The 24559-nt window shown below is 37.0% G+C and overlaps 1 protein-coding gene across 2 annotated transcripts; it reads right to left on the bottom strand.

Moving 5' to 3' along the window:
* Positions 1-1747: 1747 nt before the first annotated feature.
* cpne2 (copine II) lies at positions 1748-24164 on the bottom strand. Of its 2 annotated transcripts, none has more exons than XM_052582977.1 (16): positions 23696-24164; positions 19285-19487; positions 18031-18210; positions 17776-17850; positions 17618-17689; positions 17441-17524; positions 17193-17282; positions 16797-16895; positions 15814-15897; positions 15332-15391; positions 12315-12448; positions 12151-12205; positions 11150-11201; positions 10936-11069; positions 2841-3077; positions 1748-2268 (listed from the first exon to the last, which is right to left on the bottom strand). In XM_052582977.1, exons 2-16 carry the CDS (start codon positions 19456-19458, stop codon positions 2161-2163), a joined length of 1638 nt encoding a protein of 545 aa, XP_052438937.1. In that variant the 5' UTR covers positions 19459-19487; positions 23696-24164; the 3' UTR covers positions 1748-2160. The 2 variants fall into 2 exon arrangements, with proteins under 2 accessions (XP_052438937.1, XP_052438936.1); XM_052582976.1 differs by lacking the exon at positions 23696-24164 and adding an exon at positions 21266-21402.
* Between the last annotated feature and the right edge of the window lie 395 nt (positions 24165-24559).

Genomic DNA, 24559 nt, shown 5'->3' with positions numbered 1-24559 from the left:
CTATTAGCATGAAACTACATTCACAATGCATTTTGGTTCTGTAATGTGAGCTTCTGAGTGACTGAATATTCAGTGAGGAAAAATTAATGGATTGTGAAAAATTTCCATAAGACAATGCAGGCAGACCCAGATAATTTTGTAGTTAATTGTGGAGAATTACTCCCCTCTGACTCTGGTTTTTATTTTTTTTGTTTTAAAGGCTGAAGGTTAATATTGACCCTCAAAGGCATCTCTGTGTTTTTGAGTCTTTATTTATTTTTTATTTTTTTAATTTAGCAATGTTTTATTTGTTAACGAATGAATAATATATTTTTTTATAATTATGTTAATCAGCATTAATAGTGTTTAAATGATGTTCTCGTTAACAAAGTTCGAGAGGAGCGCAGTCAGATACTTAGCCTAATCAACACAGGTGGACCACAATCTAGTAATCAATCCCACAGTATAAATATCGCTGACTTACCTCTGTTCATCGACGGTTAATCAGCATCCCTCCTCCACCTCATCTCCTCACTTTGAGTTCACGTTATAATTAGACGGGGGTACTCTAGGTTTGAGTCCTTCCCCTGACAGCATTCCAAATATGAATACCATACCTCAGCTAATTATATGTAAGCGTGAATTGTCTATTATGTTGACTAAGATTTTAAAAAGACTGCAAAGACCTAAAAAAATGCCTACATTTTTATTTGGCTACTGGCTGTGGGGATTACAAAAAAATAATTATGTTTATTAATTCTCATGTCATTCTAAAGCTAAAAGATTTTCAATGATCTTCAAAACATATATATTTTTTCCATTTCAAATGTCAAAATAATTCTTTAATCAACATAAATTTACTTTAGAAGGAACATGATTTAAAGAATTGCATTTTTATTTTTAGTTTGTACTGTTATCTGAGGTACACATAATGTTATCAATAGATTTTACATAGAAAAACAAACAAACAAAACAATTAAAAAGTAATAGGCTTAGTATGTTCTGTCCTGTTTTGATCCTCCATTGTAGACTCAGAAGTAAACACCCACTGCTAGGATTGGCTAACATTTGAATCGGTGGGCGGGGCTGAACAGGCAGCAGTATAAAAGCAGGTGTTGATCTTATTCTGCAGAGGTGTTTAGCCACATTATTATGTCATAAAGTGGCACATTCCACAACCTTTTTGAGTTTTGAAACTTAAATAATGTTTCTATATCACAATGACCTCATCTATCAAAAGATCAAGGGAATTTAAATTTCTCCGTCCACAAAGTGATTCTAAACAAAAATATATTTTCATACCACATTGAGAGGTATTTTTATTGTTTTAAACATAAGCTTGCTGAAAACAAGGCTAAATATCTTATCATTTTGCTTCTTAAGTAAATGTATCATGAGTAACAAATATAATTTAGATATTTTACTTTTAGAAAAAGCTATAAGCCAAACATCTGTCATCTTTAAAATGACATGAAATCGCAAAAATAAGACTTTAGAATATTAAGAAAGTTCCTAAGGTCTTGGAATATTTTGCCCTTCAGTTTTTCTAATGACTTCAAATAAAAATCAAATGTAGCAAACTTTTCAAAGTAATCCATGCAGAGTGTTCTAAAAGCAGAGCGTTGCTTGATCACTTGTTATTTGAAGGTGTTGTTGTGACTCACTACCAACCTGCAGCAATTTTCACAAGTAAAGCGCTAATCAGATCTGGAGCCTCAGTTCCCAAATCAGTTTGTTTGTGTGGTGTGTGATGCGAGTGCCAGTCATGATTTTCTCAAATGAAATTTATTGACCTGAGTGGAACATAAACAACCGGTAAAACTGTACAAAATAAACAACACCACCTTGACCATGGCACCATACGATTAGCACTAAATACAAACCACTACATAAAGTACTCTTTAGCTTTCACTTCTCTTAAAACACAGAAAATGGTAGTATAAAGTTACATTCAGCCAAATACTGTTACATATTTTGTGACAGACACACAAATGGCCATTGCATTTAGATCGGTATCATCATATATGCTGTCTATATATAAACCAATAAATAAAAACATTTACTAAAAACACTTCTGTACAGAAAAAAACATGCACTATGTTCATTGGATTGGTCAAGGGGGGTCTGTAAACAGTTAGCAGGTTTTGGCAACATGCAGTGTGAACTCCAGGCCTCCAGCGCTTATTCTGGCATTGTGTTGCTAGGCGACAGGTTCCTCTGTTTGAAATACTGCGTGACCTGTTGCGGCAGCTCTGCCAATACGGATTTGGCTAAAGTTTCCTTCGGAGCCTGCGAGAACAACAAACACACGCAACAACATCATTGAGGATGCACACGTTGGCAGTGGCCACTTGTTAGATTGTTAAATCCACTTCCATGTAATGAAAATGAAGAAATGGCAGACACGTTCGCTTGCGCGGCGGTGAAAGTTGGCACCGTTTCCTTCCATATTCTCTCTAAGCTAAATGAATTTTAATTTCCTCTGAATGGAGCCCAAATGAGGGAGTGCTGCCCGTTCCCTCCTGCTGTTGAGGAAATCACATGGCCCACAGACCGCCCACTCGCACTCCTACTAAAGATTCTGTTTACATACGTGATCCAGGATTGGATTCACTTCAGAACAACAAGAAACTATCCAGAGGTCTGTGGCAACAGAAATATTGATTATGCGTAAGCATCTGGGCATCTGAGTCAATTCATCTGCATAATATTAAGAGTTTAATGCTGCTTCGGAAAGACCTTTTGACCTGGCACTGAAATTACCATTTTAGAAGCATTGCATCATGTACCCTATGACAACACCCTTATATAACTGAAGCAGTGCAGAATCGAGAGAGGAAATCAGAATGAGAAACACTCACGTTGCGAAAGTCCCTGAATGGGACAAACTGCACGATGTCTCGGACCGCCTCCTCTCCCGTGTAGGATCTGAGCGCGCTGCTGTCTCCGTCCAGAAACTCCATTGCGGTGAAGTCGGCGTTGCCCACCCCGATGATGATGATGGACATGGGCAGCTTGGCGGCTTGAACTATAGCGTGACGTGTCTCGTCCATGTCGCTGATCACGCCATCAGTGATGATCAATAGCGTGAAGTATTGCTGCAGAAGGGGAAAGAGAAACTATTAAAGGAGTCTATGGAAGGTTATATCGCTTTATTGCAGTGCTAAACTGTTTAAATATTACATACTAAATTTGGTGCACTTCTTGAAAATATCTTGTTAAAACAAAGCAGAGAAAGGCTCAGAAAAATCCAATTAGAATTTAAAATTTTCAGAGAAAATTGAGTTTGCACATGTAAAACGCAATGCTAGGGTGATCTGGTTGGTTGCTAGCTTATGGGATTGCTATGGTTATTAGGTAGTTGTTAGGGTGTTGTTTTACAATTGAGGTAGTTGCTAGGGTGTCACTACAGCATACTGAGTGGTTACTAGGCCATTGCAATGCAGTTGCTAGGGTGTGTCTTGGGTTTAAGTTAGAGGGCTTAGATACTGCTTAAGTATTTCGTTGCCAGCGAGTTGCTAAGGTGTTTTGCGAGGTTCCTATGGTGCTGCTACAAGGTGGACTGTGTGTTCTGGGGGTTTAATTACCCAAGTCCCAACTAAATTAATAGCAATTTCGGTTATTTTCTAGGCAGGTTGTTAGGTAGTTGTTAGGGTGCTGTTATACAATTGAGGTAGTTGCTAGGGCATCGTTAAGTTATTCTGGATGGTTTCTAGGGCATTGTTGTGTGGTTGCTAGGGTTTACATTCCCAAGTCAGAAGAGCCATTTCTATGATTTACTAGGCCTTAGATGTGGGGTCAACAATGTTTGGGTACTCTGGGTGGTTGTTAGGGTGTTGCTGTGCAGTTACTAAAGTATTTGGTTTGGTTGCTGGGATGTTGCTCTTCTTTTGTTAGGGTGCTCTGGGTGGTTGCTAGGGTATTGCTAAAGGGTTCCGGTGGTTGCTATGACATAGCTAAGATTTTTATAAGATGTTGCTAGGGTGTTGCTATGCAATTGCAAAGATATCTGGTATAGTTACCCAAGTAAAAATAACATGCAGTTGCTAGCATTTGTATATATTTGTCATTTTTTTGGAGGAGGAGGAGGAGGGGGTTATATTCCAAAGTCAGAAAAGCCTTTTTTTATTCTAAGCCATATCCACAAGGCTAGCATGCTCTGGGTGGTTTCTGGGGTACTATTAAAATATTTGGTTGCCAGCTGGTTGATACAGTGTTCTGGGAGGTTAATTGGATGTTGCTACACGGTTGCTAGGTTTTTTTGTGGGGGGGGGGTCTAATTACCTAACTCCCAAGTAAACTGAGACATCTATATAATGTTTTAAGCACTAAATAAAGCTAGGGTTTTGTTGGTTGTTGCTAAAGCATTGCTAAGGTGTTTGGGCTTGTTTGGGCTGGGGTGTTACTAAGGTGTTTGTGGTAGTTGATAGGGTATTGCTATGCAGTTGCTAAAACATTTGGTGTAGTTGCTATGCTGTTGCTAGGCTGTTCTAAGTGGTTGTTAGAGGCTTGCTAAGGCATTGTTGTACAGTTGCTATGGTGTTTGGGAGTTTTACATACATAAGTTAAAAACAATAAGTAAAAAGAGCCATTTCTAATTTCTAAGCCCTAAATATGGAGTTCAAATTTAATAAAATAAAATAAAATAAAATTTATGCATTTAGCAGACACTTTTATCCAAAGCGACTTACATTGCATTCAGGCTAACAATTTTATACTTTCCTGGGATTTTAACCCCCAACCTTGCGCTTGCTAAGCGCAATGCTCTACCAGTTGAGCTACAGGAAGACTACAGCCGGTGGGGGTATAAATACATATGTGTAAAAATTGCACATATAATCATGTAAAAAAACAAGCTCCGCAGTTTGATGTTTTGAAAAACCTCTAACCCTTAATTAAGAACAACAGGATTTAGCAAGCGCTGCTAATGACAGATATTTAATCTAGCTCCAAATCCGATGGTTTCCTTGGGATTACAAAGACAGAGTGAAGGAAAATAAGACACAGAGATGTGCTGAATTTTTTGTTAAAGCTGCCACACTGCCCTCCCCCCCCTACACACACACAACGGGCAGACAGACGGGGAGCTGGAGGAAATGTGTGGAGGGATTTACGCTGTCACTTTCCCTTCCTCCTTCTTTCCGTGGTAGCTCCTCTCTGACAGTAACACTTAGCATGGAACGCTGCCTGTCTCTCCAGCCCTAATTCATAGACAGCATATTTCAATATTTCCTCAAGGAGTCCAGCCCTACTGCTTACACGGAAAGAAGAAAGTTGGATTCTGCCACAGCAGAAATTAGACATAAGAACTGGGGCTTTAGAGACTGGTACAAAAGCTAATTGGACTTAAATTTAGCTGGTGATGTGACCTAAATAGGCAAACAGCAGAAGAAACTGTTCTTTCTTTTTTCCACTCTGGTGAGATGAGACCGAAATCAAGTATTTACCACAGTATACACTCTTGTGGACAACTAATCTTTGAGTCAAGTGCCTCCAAACAGTGTTGCATAATGAAACACCATTCTAAAGGGTTCCCTTGCCTGCTCTACAAAAATATTTCATCACTTATGCAGTCTTTGACTTACAAATAGTGCTTGCAAGTGCTTTAAAACTTTTCTAAAGATGGACCTGATTCAAATCTAGGCATTAAAATATTAGGATGGGCTCTTTTGACTTTATACTTAGCAACTTAAACAATTGGATGTACAGTTTTCACCTGGTGAGCCATAAAAGGGCCAAAAACATTTACACAATCATTCAAAAGTTTGGGGCTGGTAAGATTTTTCAAATGTTTTTGAAATAAGTATCCTATGCTCACCAAGGCTGTATTTATTTAATAAAAATACAGTAAACAAAATGTAAACTTTTTATATTTTAATATATTTGCAAATGGTGGCAAAACTGAATTATCTGCATTATATAATACAGTCTTGAATGTCACATGAGCCTTTAGATATTCTAATACGCTGATTTGGTACACAAACATTCATTATTATTATCAATACAATAAAATAAAAACATTTGTTTTGGTTAATATTTTTGTAAATGTCTTCAGTATTGCTTTTGCTAAATTGTATTCGTCCTCATTACATAAAAATATTTATTGGAAAAAAAAAACAGTAAAAATAATCTTTTGAACAGTAGTTTATATTAAGAGACACCCGAGTCACATCTAGAGATTAGAATATCATAGAAACATATTTGAACACCCAGAACGCCCTAGCAACCATGTAGCAATGACCCAGTGCATATTAGCATCACAAGTGGCAATTTTTGCAGAAGCAAGAACCACTCATCGTTTCTTGAAATTGCCAAAAAAAAAGGGTTATGCAATAGATCACAGAACATTATTATCAAAAAGGCAGCATAAACAGTGGACATTCATTTGGAACATAACTAGACACAAACCAAGGCCGTGCCCTCTTCCCTTAGGTGTATTATGACCAAATGAGCAATACAGCCATGCGTAACGGAACAAGGAACGAGGCTGTGCCCCCTGCTCTAACCGCCAAACTGTATTGCTGAGACACTGTGGGCAGCACTTCCTGTAGGCACTGTGTTAACCTTCCTGAATATACACACTCAGAACATAACCAAGTCACACAAGCTGTCTTATCACTTACCATCCAAATAACCAACATATAACAAATGCAAACCAGCAAGATACTGCAGGAAGCATGTTGAAAAACAACCCTAATTCGTTTGGATTCCCTAACCTTTACAAAGACACTGTTTGGACAGGCTTAAACGCAGTTAGTATCTGCTAGCTGCTGGGTTTCTTGCGGTACCTTCCCAGGGTCACTAACAGTTGACTGTGTAGACAGCGACCTCTTCCTCCCTGCTGTGTCCTCTGAAGTCTGGGCTTTTGATGTGCTAACAGACAGGCTCATTACCGTCTCATTATCCAGAGCAGAGGCATATACGCTGCTAAACTGAATATTTACAGACACATAAAACTGATTGATTACCTCATCAAGTGTTCAAACAATAAATTCACACACCCACAATGCGGCTTTATGAAACCCCATTTCTTCATCTGAAAAACTTTCTCTGGGAGTTTCTTCTTCAGCTACAAATGGTCTGTATAAATACATATAAAATATTCCCGATGACCTCATGGCCATTCAGTTGTACTGGAAACAAATACTGCCTATGGCACACTTGACGGATTCACAAAACCTCTTTTGCTTTAAGAGAAGCTGTGAGCCTGCAGCACTATCTTCCTCCTACTGCATTAAGGCTCTATTCTTCTCTATCTCTCTTCACTACCCATTTTTATCTTTTAGAGGTGACAGGGTGCAATTAGGGATAGAAAGCGCTCTAGGCTCTCCTGAAGGAGGTTAAATAATAACTAACTATTAAGTTTTCCTTCCAGGCCTAGTGTGCACTGTGTTCGGCTCATGATTCGGCACCAGAGGAACTGCTTGCACTCATTCAGGTTATAGTTTTGAGTGGCATAAAATTTTGAATGCGTACCAGGAGAGATTGAGCTATGCAAATTATGCATTCATTGCCTTTCATTGTTTTATTTTCATTTAAGCAGAAGAATCAAATAAGGTGCTCAGTCAAATGTTATTCTTTACAAAACATATTTTGGATGAATCCCCCCCCCCCCCCCCACACACAAAAAAGTCCAGGACTTAATTCGCCCCAAGCAAAAATGAGAAAAATAATTGATTTGGTGAAAGACAATGAAGCATTTTTTAACAATAAATTTTGACAAAAGTGTTTGGACACTCTACTTCTTTTTAAATAAGTGTATTTTATAATTTACGCTAATGCACAGATAAAGTTTTTATATATATTTTTAGATAATGTCTATATTTCAGATAATGTATTAATTTTTAATTTATTATTTATTTATGTACAGTATTTTAAAATAGTTATATTAATATTCAAATATGAATATTACATAATACGTATTTATATATAATATAATTCATTTACATATATAAAACAAACATATTACATTATATCAATTTAGATAATATAATTATGTAATTCATTTTTATTTAAATTCTTAAATGTTCATATGCATATATCTTGGTGCACATTATACAAATTTGTTGTAGAATATTATATAATGATACATTAATCACAATGCAAACATGCTTTATATACATATATATATATATATATAAAAACAGACTTAATTATCTTTAGGCACTACATAATTTATTTGGGCTGCAATATGACCTGGCCATTCACATAACAGGCATCATCCAAGTTCCTTTTAATTTTATATAATATCTCATTTTAACTTATTTAAAGATTTCAGTTCAATGTAAAAAAAAAAAATCTTATCTGACCATGATAACAGCATGATAACAGCACTGGGAGTCTATGTAGCCTTGTTCCCTCGCAACCACAAAAAAAAAAACGTTACTCCGTTCTCCTTCTCCTCTGAAGCTGGCCTGGCTGCTGGCCTGTACACAGAGCAGACCTAAGGGCATAGCCTCATTAGTCATTAAAACCCAAGAACAACTGGGGGAAAAGAGAACATTTGTTCAGTGAATCAACTTCTATAAATAGCTATAATTGAAAAGGGATTTTAATAGGTTGTTTTCCACTGGGCTGATAATAAGAGCAGGAGAAATTGGGCTCACTGTGCTGTTCAAAGCCCCTCAGCAGACTTTGAACTAACAACCGATGGCACATTTTGTGAGTCAGTGCTGTTGTCTATTACACACACCCATCCTACACACAACACCAGCAAGACTGATCACTGACTTCTCTTCCATCTCCATACTAAGAAAGCACAAAACATACCATAAACGTAGTCCATGTAAACTGAATTTGGCACATCAGAGACAAAACTTGGGAGATTTGAGTGCTGAGATGGAGGGATAGCGTTTCTAAATTTGTGTTCCTACCACAAAGCTACTATGGCATCAAAAACTCCATCACATAAGTTCTATACTGTGGATTATTTTTTTTTGGTACTTTTATGATGCATGTTTTGAGCTTGACACTCACCACTCCCTCTAATTCACTGAATGGAAAAAAACAGCTAGTACATTCAGCTTAACTTCTCCTTTTGTGCTCCACAGAATAAAGAAAGTCATCATTTTGGAATGACATGAGTGGGGGTGTAAATGATGATGACAGAATTTGTATTATTGTATGTAATTATCCTTGAATACAGTGAAGCCAACAGTCAGTTTAAAGAGTAATAGAAAGTGTCTGTGCTACAAATAAAGTGAGAGAAAATTCAAAATATGTGAATGTAAAATTAGGTTAGCAATTAATTCAAAATTGCCAGCTTAGAATCAGCTAAAGCCAAGAAGTGTTAACAGAGCCACAGTTGAGAGTGCTTGAGAGTGTTTTTTTTTAAGCAAATTTCGCACACGCTCACAGGAAGTTAACAGAGTGAGCTAAACTTCACAAGTGGAAAGCTGCAGGAACACCCTGCCTGATGAAACACAGACACATTGTGCTATCCCGGAAGAGAGTGAGCCCCGGTCTGTCTGCATGTGCCTCGCTCAAATGTTGCACCTATCTAGGAAACCGAGGAGCTATTACAGTTTCCTCTCAGCGTCTGAGGGGGAACACAGAGTCATACTGTTCCTCTCTCAGCTGAGAGATTTGCATAAAGTGAGTGTGAAAGTTATTCCAGTCTTTCCTCATTCTTACAGATAAAGTTGACAAAAAGTAATGGGATGTAATAAGACTCATAAGGCTTTTAAATGAATACTTGCTATCTGGTATTGTGCTGACACACACACACACACACACACACCAGTCTGTAACTTAAGGACGAGCCTTTTTGTCCATTTAATGAGTGGCTACTAACTGTAAAACTGCTAAATAGTGACAGGAGGCAAAATGCATCATTTGCTTTTGCAATTAAAGCTTTTAGCAGATGCTCTTATTCAGAAGGACTTCTAAAGTACCTTCGGGAAGTTGGCACCCCATTAAAATAAATAATCACCAAAACTATGTCATTCGTTTGTGCTGATTTGTGCCGCAAAAACAAACGTTTGTGCTGGTTTGGTGTTTGAGATATTAAACATTCTTTTTTTGACCATATGACGTCACTCTCCACCCCATGCTGCCAAAATTCCTCCAAATCTGTGCAGTTTGTTTGTGCTGGGTTTGTACCAGACCTGCCAGTTTGTGCCATTAAAACAAACGCTATATGTATTTTCCTTCCTTGGATATAAATGATCTATTTCCCTTGTATCTAACGAAAAAAGAAACAACTCTGTGGCCGCGCTAAATGGGGTGGAGAGTCAAATTTTTGTTATATTTAAGAAGAGATCATGGTTAATTTGAATGGCACAAACCAGCAGTAATCAAGCACAAATGAATGTCACCGGTTTAGAGAGATTTTGATGGCATGTGGTGGAGATTGATATCACTGTTCATAAAAAGTTTATTTTCCTTATATAAAAGAAATGGTAATTGTTACAGGGTTTCTTTAAACAGCACAAACCATCACAAATCAACCACAAACGACCGTCACCGGTTTTGTGCGATTTAGACAAACTGGGGTGGAGAGTGACGTCACATCTTCTGAAAACATTTTGGTTATATCTAAGGAAGGAAAATACATTTGGAGCGATTTGGGCAACATGGGGTGGAGAGTGACATTTTTTATATCTCAAACACCAAACCAGCACAAACGTTAGTTATTGCAGCACAAATCAACACAAATGTAGCACAAATGAATGGCATAGTTTTGTTGATTACTTCCTTTCATGGGGTGCCAACTTCACAGAGGTTTCCAAAGTGCTTTAGCTTCACATGTGAAACTGCCATGGCCAACAGATGGCAAGCATTTCAGAAATGTATCTGCTAAATCCATAAATTTATCAGAACAAGTTAAATGTACTTCCGAAACAGGTTTGGCTTACTATCCCAAGCATTAGATCACACCTAGATTAACCAGCTAGACTTCTTTCCATAGTTTTCCTCAAGAAAACCTATGATCCTCTTGAATGTTTTGACACTTACTGCTGCAGTGTCCTGTTGGAGGGCCTGGGTAGCGAAGCGGGCCACGTGGTTGATGATGGGGGCGAAGTTAGTTGGTCCATAGAAGCGGATGTGTGGCAGGCAGTTGGAATAAGCTTGAACGATCCCCTCCACACCTGCAGGCACATAAAACACCATGATAAATACTAACTTAACTTTATCTGTGGATGCTACGGAAAATGTGTGTGAGCCTCACCTGAGCAAAAAGGGTTGGTGGGGTTAAAGTTGATTGCAAATTCATGGGACACCTGGAATATAAATTGAAAAAAACAACAACAATAACACATCAGTAGCTAAAAAAAGACAACAAAAATAGGACTAATACATTTTTAATGTCACAATCAACAGCTGGAGTGTCCTCGATGGCCATCTGGTGATTGTGACATTTAATATTTTTATGACACATACAGAACTACTGTTCAAAAGTTTGGGATGGTCTTATTATAAATGTTATAAATGTTTTTTTGTAGAAACTGTGATACATATTTCCAGATTTCTCTGATAGAAATAGAAAGAATAGAAAGACTGAACAGCATTTATTTATAAAAGAAATCCATCATATTTTTATGGTAATTTTTAATGCATCCTTGCTAAAGTATTAACTTCTTTTGGACTAGATACTATTGGACAGTGGTGTATATTTCTTATATAATTCACTGCAATTACTAACAGCACAAAGATGCCTTATTCACAAAACTCCATTTTTTGGCACAAGTGCTATTTTTCTTGTTATGCTGTTTGTGTATAATTTCTATTGATCATAGCTGCAGTTATTCGTCAATTGATAAAGAAGGGCACTGTAACTGGGCATAAAATACAAACGGCAGAGATAAGTGCCAAAAGAAATGCAAAGCATTAAATTAAACAGCACTTAAGGCGGGTGCAATTCTTTCCTTGTGAAATCCCCCCCTCAGACTTCCTTGTATTCATTCCAGTGCCATGGCAACGCAGATGGGATGACAGTTGCATAATCATTGGGATATGTGAGTATTATTCATTTTCTTTATCTGCCTCTTCGCTGTCTTGCACTTCAAATTCTCGTTTCCATTTCACACTTCCGAAAGCTTTAGCAGTCTTTAGCATTCAATTCCATTTGATTATTTCAAAAGACAACTAGTATGAGATGCACAAAAATAAACACAAAACTAAATTTACATGGACACAAATGCACACACAGTTATGGATGCTTTTTCTCACCTTCCAGTCGGGTGGGAGTTTAGCCCCAAATCCAAGTGCAGGAAACATTTTGTCCCTGTGGACATAAAGTGTGAACAAGAAGGAGTATGATTTTATCAGACACTGCTTTTGTGGCCATATGCAGACCTTTAAATTGTGTTTTTATTTAAAACACTGTTACATACGTGTCATAGTCTTGAATGATCTGGCCTACAGCCCAGATGGCGGACAGATATTCGTTGCTGCCCATTGGGTTGATATAATGCAGAGACGACGGCTCCCTGGCGTTGCCATTGGACGCTGTGAAATCAATGCCAACCTGAAAAAACACACATTCACAATAAAATAAGCTAATGCATGCCAATTAGACTGGTGTATAAAAAAATACAAGCAGCTGTTAGTGCGATGCATTTCAGAAGCTTTTCCCTCAGTTAGTGGGGCATCAAAGCTCATAGCTAAAGGCGACACTGTTAACACCCAGGGAGGCTGTACTGCCAGATCTGCTCAAGCTGAGATCTGATAGCTCTGTCCTATGGCAGTCATGAACCGGGAAACATGTTCTCCGACTACATCCTTGCAACAAAACATGTTAACCAATGCAGGGGAGACCCTGTGTCTATCCTTCACACTTGCTAGAGCACACCTAAACACTGGATGATCACTCCCCTGAGGCTGAAAACAGATTAATGATGGGAATGGAAAGGGAAGAGGGTGGAAATGATAGGAAGAGGGGAATAGGAGGTGACAGAATGAGGGTGCCCTTTATTGTAGTCATCCTCACATTGCCTGTCATGGCCTCCGGGTGACCGAGCTGTGAAGTTTAGCGCATGAGTATAAACCGAAGTGATGTCTACTATATTTTCTCTAGTGTGGTTTTTACAACTGTTTCTTTGCGGGAGTATCTGTCTTGCAGTAGATAAATATGGAGTCATGGAATATACAATACGGCCTTCACACCATATTAAAGAGAGAGTTCATCTAGAAATTAAAATTCTGTTATCATTTACTGCCCTCTTTTTCAAACGTTTTGGCTCTTCCGTTAAGCAAAAAAGGAGACATTTTGCTTTCCCCTCCAATTCATGGCACCAGAAATTTTTGCAAAGAATTAGCATTTTAGGTTTACTGTTTCTTTAAGAGGAACATCTTTTTTTTTTTTTTTTACCTCAAAATGACATAAAATAACCTACAGACCTTGCCCAATTCTCCATTTAAGAATTTTGCAATGTCCTCTGCTACAGTGAGTATAATCCTAAAAGCTGTTTCTCCATCTTCAACATAAAGAGAAAACATCTCTTCTGAATGCTGCATTCATAAGTCTGTTTGCCCACTGTTGAACCATGAGTTTGACCGGCTTAAAAAGATGCTGTGAGTACTTGTTAAACAGCTGCACTGAAGCTGCATGAGGACTGAGAACTGAGATCACAGCTGCAATGCTGAACTCTTCACGTACAAAAAGTATTCTCGTCGCTTCATAATGTTATGGTTGAACCACTGATGGCAGATGGACTATTCTTGATGATGTCTTCGATACTTTTCCGGACCTTGACAGTGTAATATACTTGGCAGTCAATGGGACAGACACAAGCCTCCCGGTTTTCATCCAAAATATCTTAAATTGTGTTCTGAAACCAAACAAAACTTTTACGGTTTTGGAACGACATGGGGGTAAGTGATTAATGAAATATAATTCATTTTGGGGTGGATTATTCAATTCAAGTTCAATGACTCAATTATCCAGTCACATTAGTTAAAGGGGTAGTTCATTCACCCCCCATGACATCCAAGATGTTCATGTCTTTCTTTTTTCAGTTGCAAAGAAATTAATTTTTTTGAGGAAAACATTCTAGGAATGTTCTTCACGCAATTGACTTTAATGGCGGGCAATGGGTTGGAGGTCCAAATTGCAGTTTCAATGCAGTTTAAAAGGGCTCTACACAATCCCAGTTTAGGAAGAAGTGTCTTATCTAGTGAAACAATCAGTTTCAAACAAACAAACAAAACAAAAAAATTATATATAAATATATTCAATTCAAATTCAAATATTTATTACTATATATATATATATATATATATGTATATTTATAATTTTTAACCACAAATGGTCGCACTAGCTCTGCAATTCGTTTGCATGTCTTCACGCATTGCATAATCACTTTGTACAAGTCACACACAAAAGTGAGGTCCAGCTAGTCAGTGCAAGATAAGCATTTGTAGTTAAAAAATTTGTATTTGTTTTAGAAAATGACCAATCATTTCACTAGATAAATTCCTTAAATAAAAAGGAAGTGAACTACTTCTTTAACAACTGAAAGACTGAGTGAGCAAACCAAACGCTTCAGAAGTTCACTCCTAGGATACTTTTATGATTCGTTGACTTCCTTTTTGAAGCTTAAAATGACCAGTTCCTGTTTATCACAACTGAATGGAAAAGAGCATGGACAACATTCTTCAAAATGTATCCTTGTGTGTTTTAGCAGAAGGAAATAAAATGTTATTTTGAACTAATCAAACTTTAACAGATAGGAACATTTTTAAAGATGATAATCTTTACAGGAAAACTGCACTGGTGAAATCTGTGAGGTCTTATCATAATCTGCAGGGTAACAAACAAGCATGCATCATAAGGTGGCGTCATGCAAACAAGATATCAGAATCACTTTCCTTTGTTCAGAGGCTCACACAGCTTCTCTTGCTTTCTCTCCTTCTCTCTTTTTTACATCCCTGTATCTCTCTCTGTCTTTAGTTTCAAATGAGAGACATGGATCTCTACACTGCAGCACACTGTAACTATAGCAACCTGTGAATTTCACTCACTTTCTGTATCATTTCTTACCAATCACACTGGTGAAGGCAATTGAGTCACATAAATGAACCATATATAGAGCCTGCTCAACTGGACAGTGTATGGAAAGAAAGCTTTTAGAGTACTGGATTCAACAAATTTGACTTTGACCATCATTTGCGCTCAGCGATGTAAACCATCAAACAGACACTTCAAATCTGACACTTTACAACCCTCTTGATCGCATTCTGCCATTGTGGTTTTCGGCTCAAATTTTTCTCAGTGACGGAATATATTTTCAAAATCATATGCATACAAATGACATTTTTTGCATTTTGCATGCATGAACACCTCTCCCTTCAAATCACTGGGAAAAAAAAACAGACATTCAATTTCCAGAGGTGACGTTATCATACTCACAGTAAACATGAGCTGACAGCCACCCAGAATATAGTCCAGGAAGGAGTAGTCTCTTGTAATCTAACAAAGGAACGGCACAGCAAAACATTTTATATTCACATATACAAAACACGTAACCACCCTTTCACATTCCCTCAAGCTAAAGGTTGTTAATGTGAGTTCAAATGGAGATTTAGTGAGAATAACTGAGTCATGTTCTGTTTTAATGCCTGAATCCATCGACAGAGGTGATTAAATGGTGACGGTGCATGAGCGACAGGTGTTTTGTGCTGATATTAATACGTGTTATTTAAAGAGGATTTAGTACTATTAAACTAATCTGTCCTCACAGTGAAGCCACAATTAAAGGCCTTTATTCATAATATAAATTTAATTAAATAAGCCGGAACATGGAAGGTGCCTTTAATGTGCAGGCAGAATGTATTTAATACAGCTTTTCTGTTGCCTGTGAACAGCATTTTCATTCCCATTTTTTTCCTTACCTTGCATGACTTCATCATTATAACCCCAGAGTTTTTGTAGCTCTTTTTCTTCTGTTTTTTAGGATTAATGCATTCAAACTCAACCTGTGAACAGAGAGCACTGTGTTATTGTCCACTTTAATTGATTCTATATTAATTAATAATTATTATTTTGTGAAATCAGACAAAAATATTGATTAAAATACTGTAGAATATTATTATTTAATCACAATAATATTCATTTTATTTCAGCGATCTTGAATATTTGCATATAATTTGCAGCAATTTATTCAGATTATATCCTGGTCTCTTGATACTAGTAGCAGCAATTCTGCTAATATAATAAATCTGTTAACTCAGAATCAGCTCTCTTTATTTGAACCAATGATAACATTATTTTAAGATCTCTCTTATGCAAAAGCTCAAGACGGATATTTTTGTATAAAAGCTAACAAACTGCCACATTGCCTATTCTGAAAAGATAATACAAGTATAAGCATCATCTGTGAATTCTAGTGTGAGCATGGGTGACAATCACTGCAGGAGCTCAATTAGTTTACAACATGGCACCAAATACATCATATCTCCTAGCTAAGTCTGTGCAAATGAATGTCAGTACCTGAAAGGAGCAAAAGGGCATTTATTAGGATACTAACTCTTTCTCCAGGAGAACATTTACACATGCTCTTCTTAAGAGTGACTGGCGACACAATGCTTGCTCTGGTAAACAAGGCAGCGGTAAAATAAGAGTGATTTGCATCTCAAAAGAGCCAGTTACTCTCTCTGTTTCTCCCTCCCACCTTTTTTCTCCTCTCTGTCTCTCCCTCTCTCACTCACTAATTCTCAGTTTCATTATGCCAGATAATGAGGCATAGCTAGTACTCGCATAGTATTCTGGCGCAAGAGTGGCAGGCATTAGTGTGAGCCAAGCTTTACTTCACGCATTTAGTTCCTACATTCTGGAAATGATGAATCTCTACAGTGTTAATTGAAGGCAAGCCCACCTCCACTCCGTTCTGTGCTTCACTCATCTTGTTAACAGTGGTCTGAAACTCGCCGATGAAGTCATGGCCTCCGTCGTTGTCGTAATCGTAGCACAGCACCTGTGACATCACACATTGTAGCATTATAAATGTCTTTAAATTATCAATATGATGTATTCTTGTTCAATAAAAGTATTAATATCTTTGTAAAAATTGAATTGTAGTGAAAATGCATGATTTCTGCCAAAGACAAATAGCTTTTTTCAACTAAAATAATCAATTTTTTATTTTTTTTTAGCTTTATTTCATGGATATATTTTCATGTTTATGTATTACATGTTATATTAAATAACCTAGACAAAATTCTACTGGTAATAGTCACACACATAGACTAATACACAAAATATAGAGGCACACCTTGATGTTTCTGTCCACATCTCCATTGCAAAGTGAGATTAGCGGCACCGTGAAAGGCTTCCATACAGGATCCAAAGTGTTCTTAATGACCTGAAGTCACACACACAAATGGCTATTATGCTCTTCCTGGCATTCATTAAATGGATGAATACAGTCTGAAGCACAAGCTTAACATCTGATAAAACTGATGGAACAAAAGTGGACTTAAATGTGAATATCAGCAACGTGGATTCTATTTAGCATCTCACCTCTGTTCTGTGAACCATCATCCATTTCCCATCATCCCCTTGTTTGTGGAATTCTAAATAGGGATCTGATTTACCGAAAAAGTCCTGAAAAACAGCCACAAACAAAAACATCATCATCCTCTATCACCGAGCGCTTTTTTAAAGCACTTGAATGGTTTTCACAACCTCTTAACTCACCTTTTTATCCAGCTTCCTCCCACACATGGTTAGGGTGATTATTCTGTTGTCTGATAACTCCTGGGCTGTTATCTAGACCAAACGGAGCATATTATGATGCTCGGTTACAAACTCCGTAAATGCATATGCCTGTTATAGTCTATTATGTGGTTTCTTACTGTGATGGCCCCCTTCCCTGCTGGCTTGCCATTAGCCAGAATCAGTGGTCGATGTAGATTCTTATTTGACACAATCTAAAACAGAACAGATGGCCTGATAAACGCACAAGTATAGACAATCCAGAGAGCTAATTTAACATAACTAAGATCATAAAAGCTTATGTTAATTACTTAAGGTTATCTCATTACAGTGGTGTGAAACAGCATATAGCAAACTGATCTGGAAGTAGGTCAAATATGAAAGTGTTACCATACCACTCCCAGTGTGCAGGTGAATTCACCCAAAAAGTCGTGTTCGTAAAGCTGGGTGCTGCATTTGTCCTCGTCAAACATGGCGAATTTTAGCTTCTGGACCTCCTCAAAGTGGTAATCCACTTGGAATTTTACACCAAACACTGGATTCAGGTTGTTCACGGCAGTCTCTGTTCGTGCCAGCTGTAATGAAATATAACATTTGATTAACAGGATTTACACCCACTTATTATGCAACTTCATTCACTCATTATATGTCTTTCAGTAGTGTAATATAAAGTATAAAAATAACAATTGGTATGTTGTTAAATGTTAAACAACAGTACAATCAATACAATCCATATGCAATATATTTTGGATCCCTCCTAGCCTTATTTTCATTCCTGACAAAATTTTAAATACGACACTACCCTGATTAAAATCGCAATCATTTGCATTTTTTTTTCACTATTACTCAAAATGTTCTTATTACTGTAATAAGGTAATAAAATATTAGTGCAATAAAAAAATGAAAAATTATAACTTCAAGGTATCGCAAATGAAAGGCAGCACAACGGTAAATCTTTGTATACAAAAATATTCATATTTATTACATGATTAATTATTACAGTAATGAGAATGATTCTATTTTGCATTACTCACAGTCAGTACCATACTGGTGTAACAATCACAAGTCCATTAATAACAGCTTGGGCAGAATCTTTGTTTATTATTTATGGAAATCTGTTCTTTTATTATTAGCGTTCTTATTTTCCTATAAACATCATGTTCTAAAATGCATTTAACCATGCATTTTTATACTACAAACACATTCCTTTGTTTGTGCCTGGGTGTTTCCATGGTTACAGGGTGCTGTGGAAGAGTGATTTAATGTGCTGGCTTGCCCTACTGACCAGCAGCACTGGCCTGTGATGATTGGACCGCTGAGGGCACAGTCCCATAGAGACTGCACAAACACGCGTGTGCTCGCACTGCATCCTATTTTGATCCTCGGTTCATTTTTTATATTTAGTGTATGAAGAGATTCGTTTTCCTCTGATTTTGCTTCCTACATGCCAGCTATTTCAGCTTTCCATGCTTCCAACTTGTGCGTATGTCCCAAAAGATCCCAATTCCATCTTCTTTTATTTCATATTCACATGTCAGTCTGGTTTCTATCTCTTTCTATCAGCAGATTTTATTAAAGGTTAACCTGTGTTATCCACAGTAAATCTGTGGAGGTATGGTGGAAAGTGAACACTTTTTATCACGTCTTACCTCCACCCAGTTGCCATCCACATCATGGAAAAGAACACAGAAGGGGTCAGACTTGGATGCCACGTCACGGTCTAGCAGGTTGGAGCCACAGACAGAGAGCTCTACCTTTGTGACGCAGTGCTGGGACCCAATAGCAGGACCCACATCGGGGCCCGAGCCCAGAGTATAGGCCATGAAGATGGGAGTACCTCGTCTCCCACACCCTGGGTGCAACAAAATAATATTTCTCTATCAGTTTAATTTCTTATATACTCATTTGCAAAGCATCATTCATACAGTAAAAACTAAATCTAATTTGAACCTGTCATAAACATAACATTTTAAATGGGTCATGAACTGAGAAATCAAACTTCCCTTGATCTTTTAATATGTGACACTGAACCATAAAACGAGTAGCAAGTCGCATGGGGATATTTGTAGCAATAGCCAGCAACACATTGTATGGGTCAAAATTATTGATTTTTCTTTTATACCAAAAATTATTAGAATATTACGTTAAAATCATGTTCCATGAAGATATTTTGTAACTTTCCCACCATAAATACATCAAAACTTCATTTTTGATTAGTAATATCAGAGACAGTTTATAAGAGACATGCCACTTCCTCAATCCTCAATACAACTATATAAGGAAAACCTGTAACGGCAAAGATGGCGGTTGTGTGCACATGTCCCGCCCCTCCCGGTGGAAAGCCAATCATCTGACTTTAACAGTCAAGCCGGGAAACATTTAAGCCTATCATCTGGTTCCACTGACGTATGTGCACAGTTGAGGAACCCTTGTGCATGCATAGTAAAGGTATAACCTTTGGGGAAAAATGAGTTTTAAACCTTATTTTGGGGCATCAAAAATTTTCAGCGATTTTTATCATATTTTACTGCTGTTTCTATACATGTAGTTTTTATGTCCCGGTGACCAGTGAAAGTGCAGTTCTGACTCTCTGCCCATTCATTTAGATAGGAGCTGGTCTTGCCTGAAAGGACTTTGGTAATATGCATTGCTAAGAACTTCATTTGGACAATTTAAAAGGCAATTTTCTCAATAATTTGATATTTTGCCCACTCAGAATCAATATTTTCAAATAGTTTTGTGGTCCAAGGTCACATATATATAAGAGGTCATTGTGTTATCAAACCATTCTGTAATTTTCAAAACTCCTAACTTTCTCTTTAAGGTCTCTGCACACAGCTTCCAAAACTTTCGTCCAACAGTAATGTCACGGCACACAAGTGTGAGTAATTGTTTTTATTACGAGATCAATATTGCTTTGTCTGTTATTTCTGATTGTTTGATAAGAGTATTTATGCATTTTTAACCTAAATCACTGCACTGCAGCATCCAAATGTGAAGGATGTAAGCTGTCAAACATATACAACTGTTAGTCAATCATAGCAGTGGGAGTTTACTTCCGACTGGAGTCTACAATCCACCATGACTATTCATACAGAGCGTTCTGATGATAAGTGGGGTTAAAAATAGGACAGAAAATTGGCTTTTTTCTTCTAAATTAGAATGTTTTTTATGTAACAGTCTAGATGACATTAAAAGTGGACCTCAGAGAAAAGTAAAAAAATGACTTGCCCACATGTCTGAGACAGGGATGCTTCAATTCACGGTCCTCTGACAAACAATTCCTCAAAAACACTAAACATGAAAACACCCTATGATTTCCACACACATCAGTGCCACACGCACGCAGAACACGAGCGTCACACCAGGACATGAGGAATACAGCGAGGGCTCTTGTTGCTTAGATACTGATGTACCACTGTCTCTTTCAGTGTTAATGTCACAAACCACAATTAGGCTGTGACCACCGTAGAAAAAGCATGATGGAAAATGACTTCACAATCATGTTTTTTTTTTTCTGTAACCTCAACGATTTATTTTGAGAAAATCTATTTTGGACAAGCTTGTTATATTAAATTATAAACAATGGAAACTTTTCCCGATCAGTTAGGAAATGAGACGAAAACTCACCTGAATTTCCATCCCAAAACGGCATCTTTGTAACCTCTAGGGTTGTTCGGATTCGAAATGAACTCTGTATCTAAATTAGCATTATATAGTGCAGAGTTGGTATCCATTCCCAGAATAATGACATGTTCCACATGACTGTGACGTCATGGAAAACGGGATACACAGTCTCAACAGTGTGCACTTAAATCTTGGTCAAGAAAGCGCACACCCAGATGAGACGTGTGTAATTCATGCAATGTCAAAAAACACTCCACCAATGAGTAATCTTCCACCTAACCTTGCATCCTAGTTTAATCATTGCTGTCTGGGAATAATGTCCATAAAATCATTCAGAATCTTCTCCCACCCATTTGAGGTCAAGATGGCAACACGTTGCCTTAACCTAAGTGATCATCAACTCAACACTTCATTACTTATCTCCAAGGTTCAATGCCAGATAGCACACAGCTAGACACTGGAGTGGAAAACAAGTGTAAGGCTGTAATCACATATGGAGTAAATTGTTATCATTTTATTAACCATTTAAAGTATTGCTAAAGTATAATCATAAAGAACAATGCAAACTGTAGTCATAAAAATTGCAACCTTATTTCATTGTTGTACCATGAAACTATCCATACTATATGTATGTATATGTATATATGCATATAAATATTTATTTTTAAATTATATTATATTATGAGGGACAACATGACATGCAATATTTCAACTCTTGTATTGACCATGTAAGTAAATGACAGTTTCGTATAAAATGCACTACATCAAAAAAGAATGTGACAATTATTTACAAAGAACTGTTTACAAGGAAAAATATTATATAGATGCTCAATTTTTTTTCCCTTTGCAATAAATAATAGAAATATTTAAATTAAAATATGAGCTTCCCTTTTGCCTAGCCACATAGATTCCACAAACACTTTAGTTTGTTTTTGTAAACTGAGGTGCTGTTCACAAGTTTAAGTTAAACCCTGAACATTTCCTTTATGGAAAAATAAATGTTACCCATAGATCATTTGCAATACTCCTAAATAACTGTGATTTAATCTGATTTCCTGTGTGCCACTGCCAACCCTCCAGAAATGGAACATAAACTACCAAAAATCAAACATCTAGACTTTCCATTTAAGGAAGTTTAACAATTACAACGTAATTACATAATTTCCCTATCATACTGTTCTGCATTATGTTCATGGTACAATAGGTTTAAAAGGTGTGCAAACTAGCAGCAAAGAGGAAGCTCTAAAGTACCTGATATAAAATTAACACTTTCATTTCTTTCATATCAAAAGGTGCAACAAATAATATCTTATTAAGGTATCTTATAGGTTACATGTTTTAATATTAATAATAATATTATTAATATTTAATAATTTGTCAACAACAAAGACCATTGTTCAAGTATCTATGTGTCTTGAGTTAGTGTTGCAGTTTAAGCATCACCTTTCTGCTCAAGTGTCAAACCACATCTACACTTAAATATCACAAAGCGCAACATCCTGTTGACTCTATGATAAGGTGTTGAGCAATAAAGTGCAGAAAAAAAAGTTTATAATGGCTAACTGTAAAACAATATGAATGGAGGTTGTGGCAGTATATGTGCAGTTAAAAATTCTCTAACAAAAGGCAAGTGGGTCAATGAAGTGGCACTCATTTTGCCCTGACCTATTAAGTAATTTAAAATTGCATTAAAACACAGTCATGCAAAGAAAAACTTGCACACATCTCTTCTATGATGAGTATGATTTCAATTCCTGAATTAAAACTCACTTTTTTTAAGCATGAAATCAAAAAAAGTATAATTTTTCAGAAATAATAATAATAATAAAACACTCAGTGCTAGCATAGTTCGTTTTTATTATTTATCTAAAAAACAAACAGCCAAGTTTTTTTATTTTACAACAAACATGTCTTCAGGGTGCAAGGAAAGTAGTAGGCTACTTTATACTTGGTTTCACCATTTGACAGGTTTTAATTAATTAAATCTATTTTTTTACATACATGTATTGTTTCCAAAACATTTATGTACCCAACAAGAATAAATTGAATTCAGGTAAGGCGACTTCTAGACATTGGAATGGTCCTTATTACATTAATTCATTCTTCAAAGATGACATTTCTAAGAAATGCACGTATGGCAGCGGTATTGGTAAAAGATTTCAAATTTTTATCAACTTGGACACTATTATATGACGCAATTATCTTAAAATAGTCCGAGGTCTCTTTGGTTGTTGTGAAGCTTAGGTTAACCCAGAAATATTTTAGGCTTTTTTTTCTTTGGCTTCTCAGTTTGTTGTTTTCTTAATCGTGCACACCGGAACTCATTATGTTCATGTTACTTCCTTCCAGACGTTAACATGTAACAAACCCTGCGTGTTTGTGTATGGGAATGATTACTTCGTAAAGTCACTGTATAACTCAATAATAACTCACCTCTCGAAGCTCTCGCGCAATACGCAGCCTACTTTTCCTTAGCGTCTCCAGTCGTTGTTTCTAGTGCTGGTGGCAGAAACTCTGCGTTTCAAAGAGATTATGGTATGTTTGCATTATCCAGCCAAAATATGATATTTCAGAGGGTAAAAGCCGTTTAAGAGGAAAGCGCTTCGCTGTGGTTAAAGCGCGTGCCTACTCCAGAATCGCGCGCTCAGCGAGCCAACAGTTGTGTAGCTTTCACAGCTCTGAACTCCGCCCGTGTCCACATCTGTCACTACCATGAGCTAGTCTCTTCTGCGCTATGCCACCATCGAAAAAGAGCTTAAAAAGAAACGGAGGAAGAAAAGGAATGAAAGTAAAACGCTTCTTTTATACGTTTATACATCTTGGTGTATTTTTGCTGATGAGCGCGGAACGCGCACGCATTGTTCTGAAGAACTTGTGAGGGAAAATATTGTATAATTAAATCAAACGTATGTATTGTCTACAGTTTCATGCAGGCTAATTTAACTAATTTAGATTTTTTTTAAGTCACAGACCATTTGTAGGGGGATCTTTGATATACGCTTTGAATTGATGTGCTCTTCATCATCCTTGTTGACCGCTATAAACTACGTGTATGAACGTAAGATGTGTTTTTCTTTTTCTTCTTGATTATGTTGTACATCGTGCCATCATAGTTACGGGAATGTGTGATTCAATCCAGGTGAACAGTTCTTCGTGATAAAACCCAGCAATCCACATCCTTACAAGATCTACCGTGTTGCTTTAGTGCCATCTAGCAAAAATATTGCTCCGTGCAAGTGTTTGAAAAAGAGCCCATTTTTTAAATATGTCCCCTCACAAATAACATACTACCACAAT

Source organism: Carassius gibelio, chromosome B18, assembly GCF_023724105.1.
Source record: "Carassius gibelio isolate Cgi1373 ecotype wild population from Czech Republic chromosome B18, carGib1.2-hapl.c, whole genome shotgun sequence".
NCBI classification, from domain to species: domain Eukaryota; kingdom Metazoa; phylum Chordata; class Actinopteri; order Cypriniformes; family Cyprinidae; genus Carassius; species Carassius gibelio.
This window is presented reverse-complemented; position numbering and strand designations above follow the sequence as displayed.

Coding starts and splice junctions, on each gene's coding strand:
- cpne2 (XM_052582976.1), bottom strand. CDS start 21,290: ATGCCGTTTTGGGATGGAAATTCAG. Junction 15,392..15,813: donor TAATGATGAAGTCATGCAAG/GTAAGGAAAAAA, acceptor TTCCTTTGTTAG/ATTACAAGAGACTACTCCTT. Junction 11,070..11,149: donor CACCAACCCTTTTTGCTCAG/GTGAGGCTCACA, acceptor ATGTGCCTGCAG/GTGTGGAGGGGATCGTTCAA.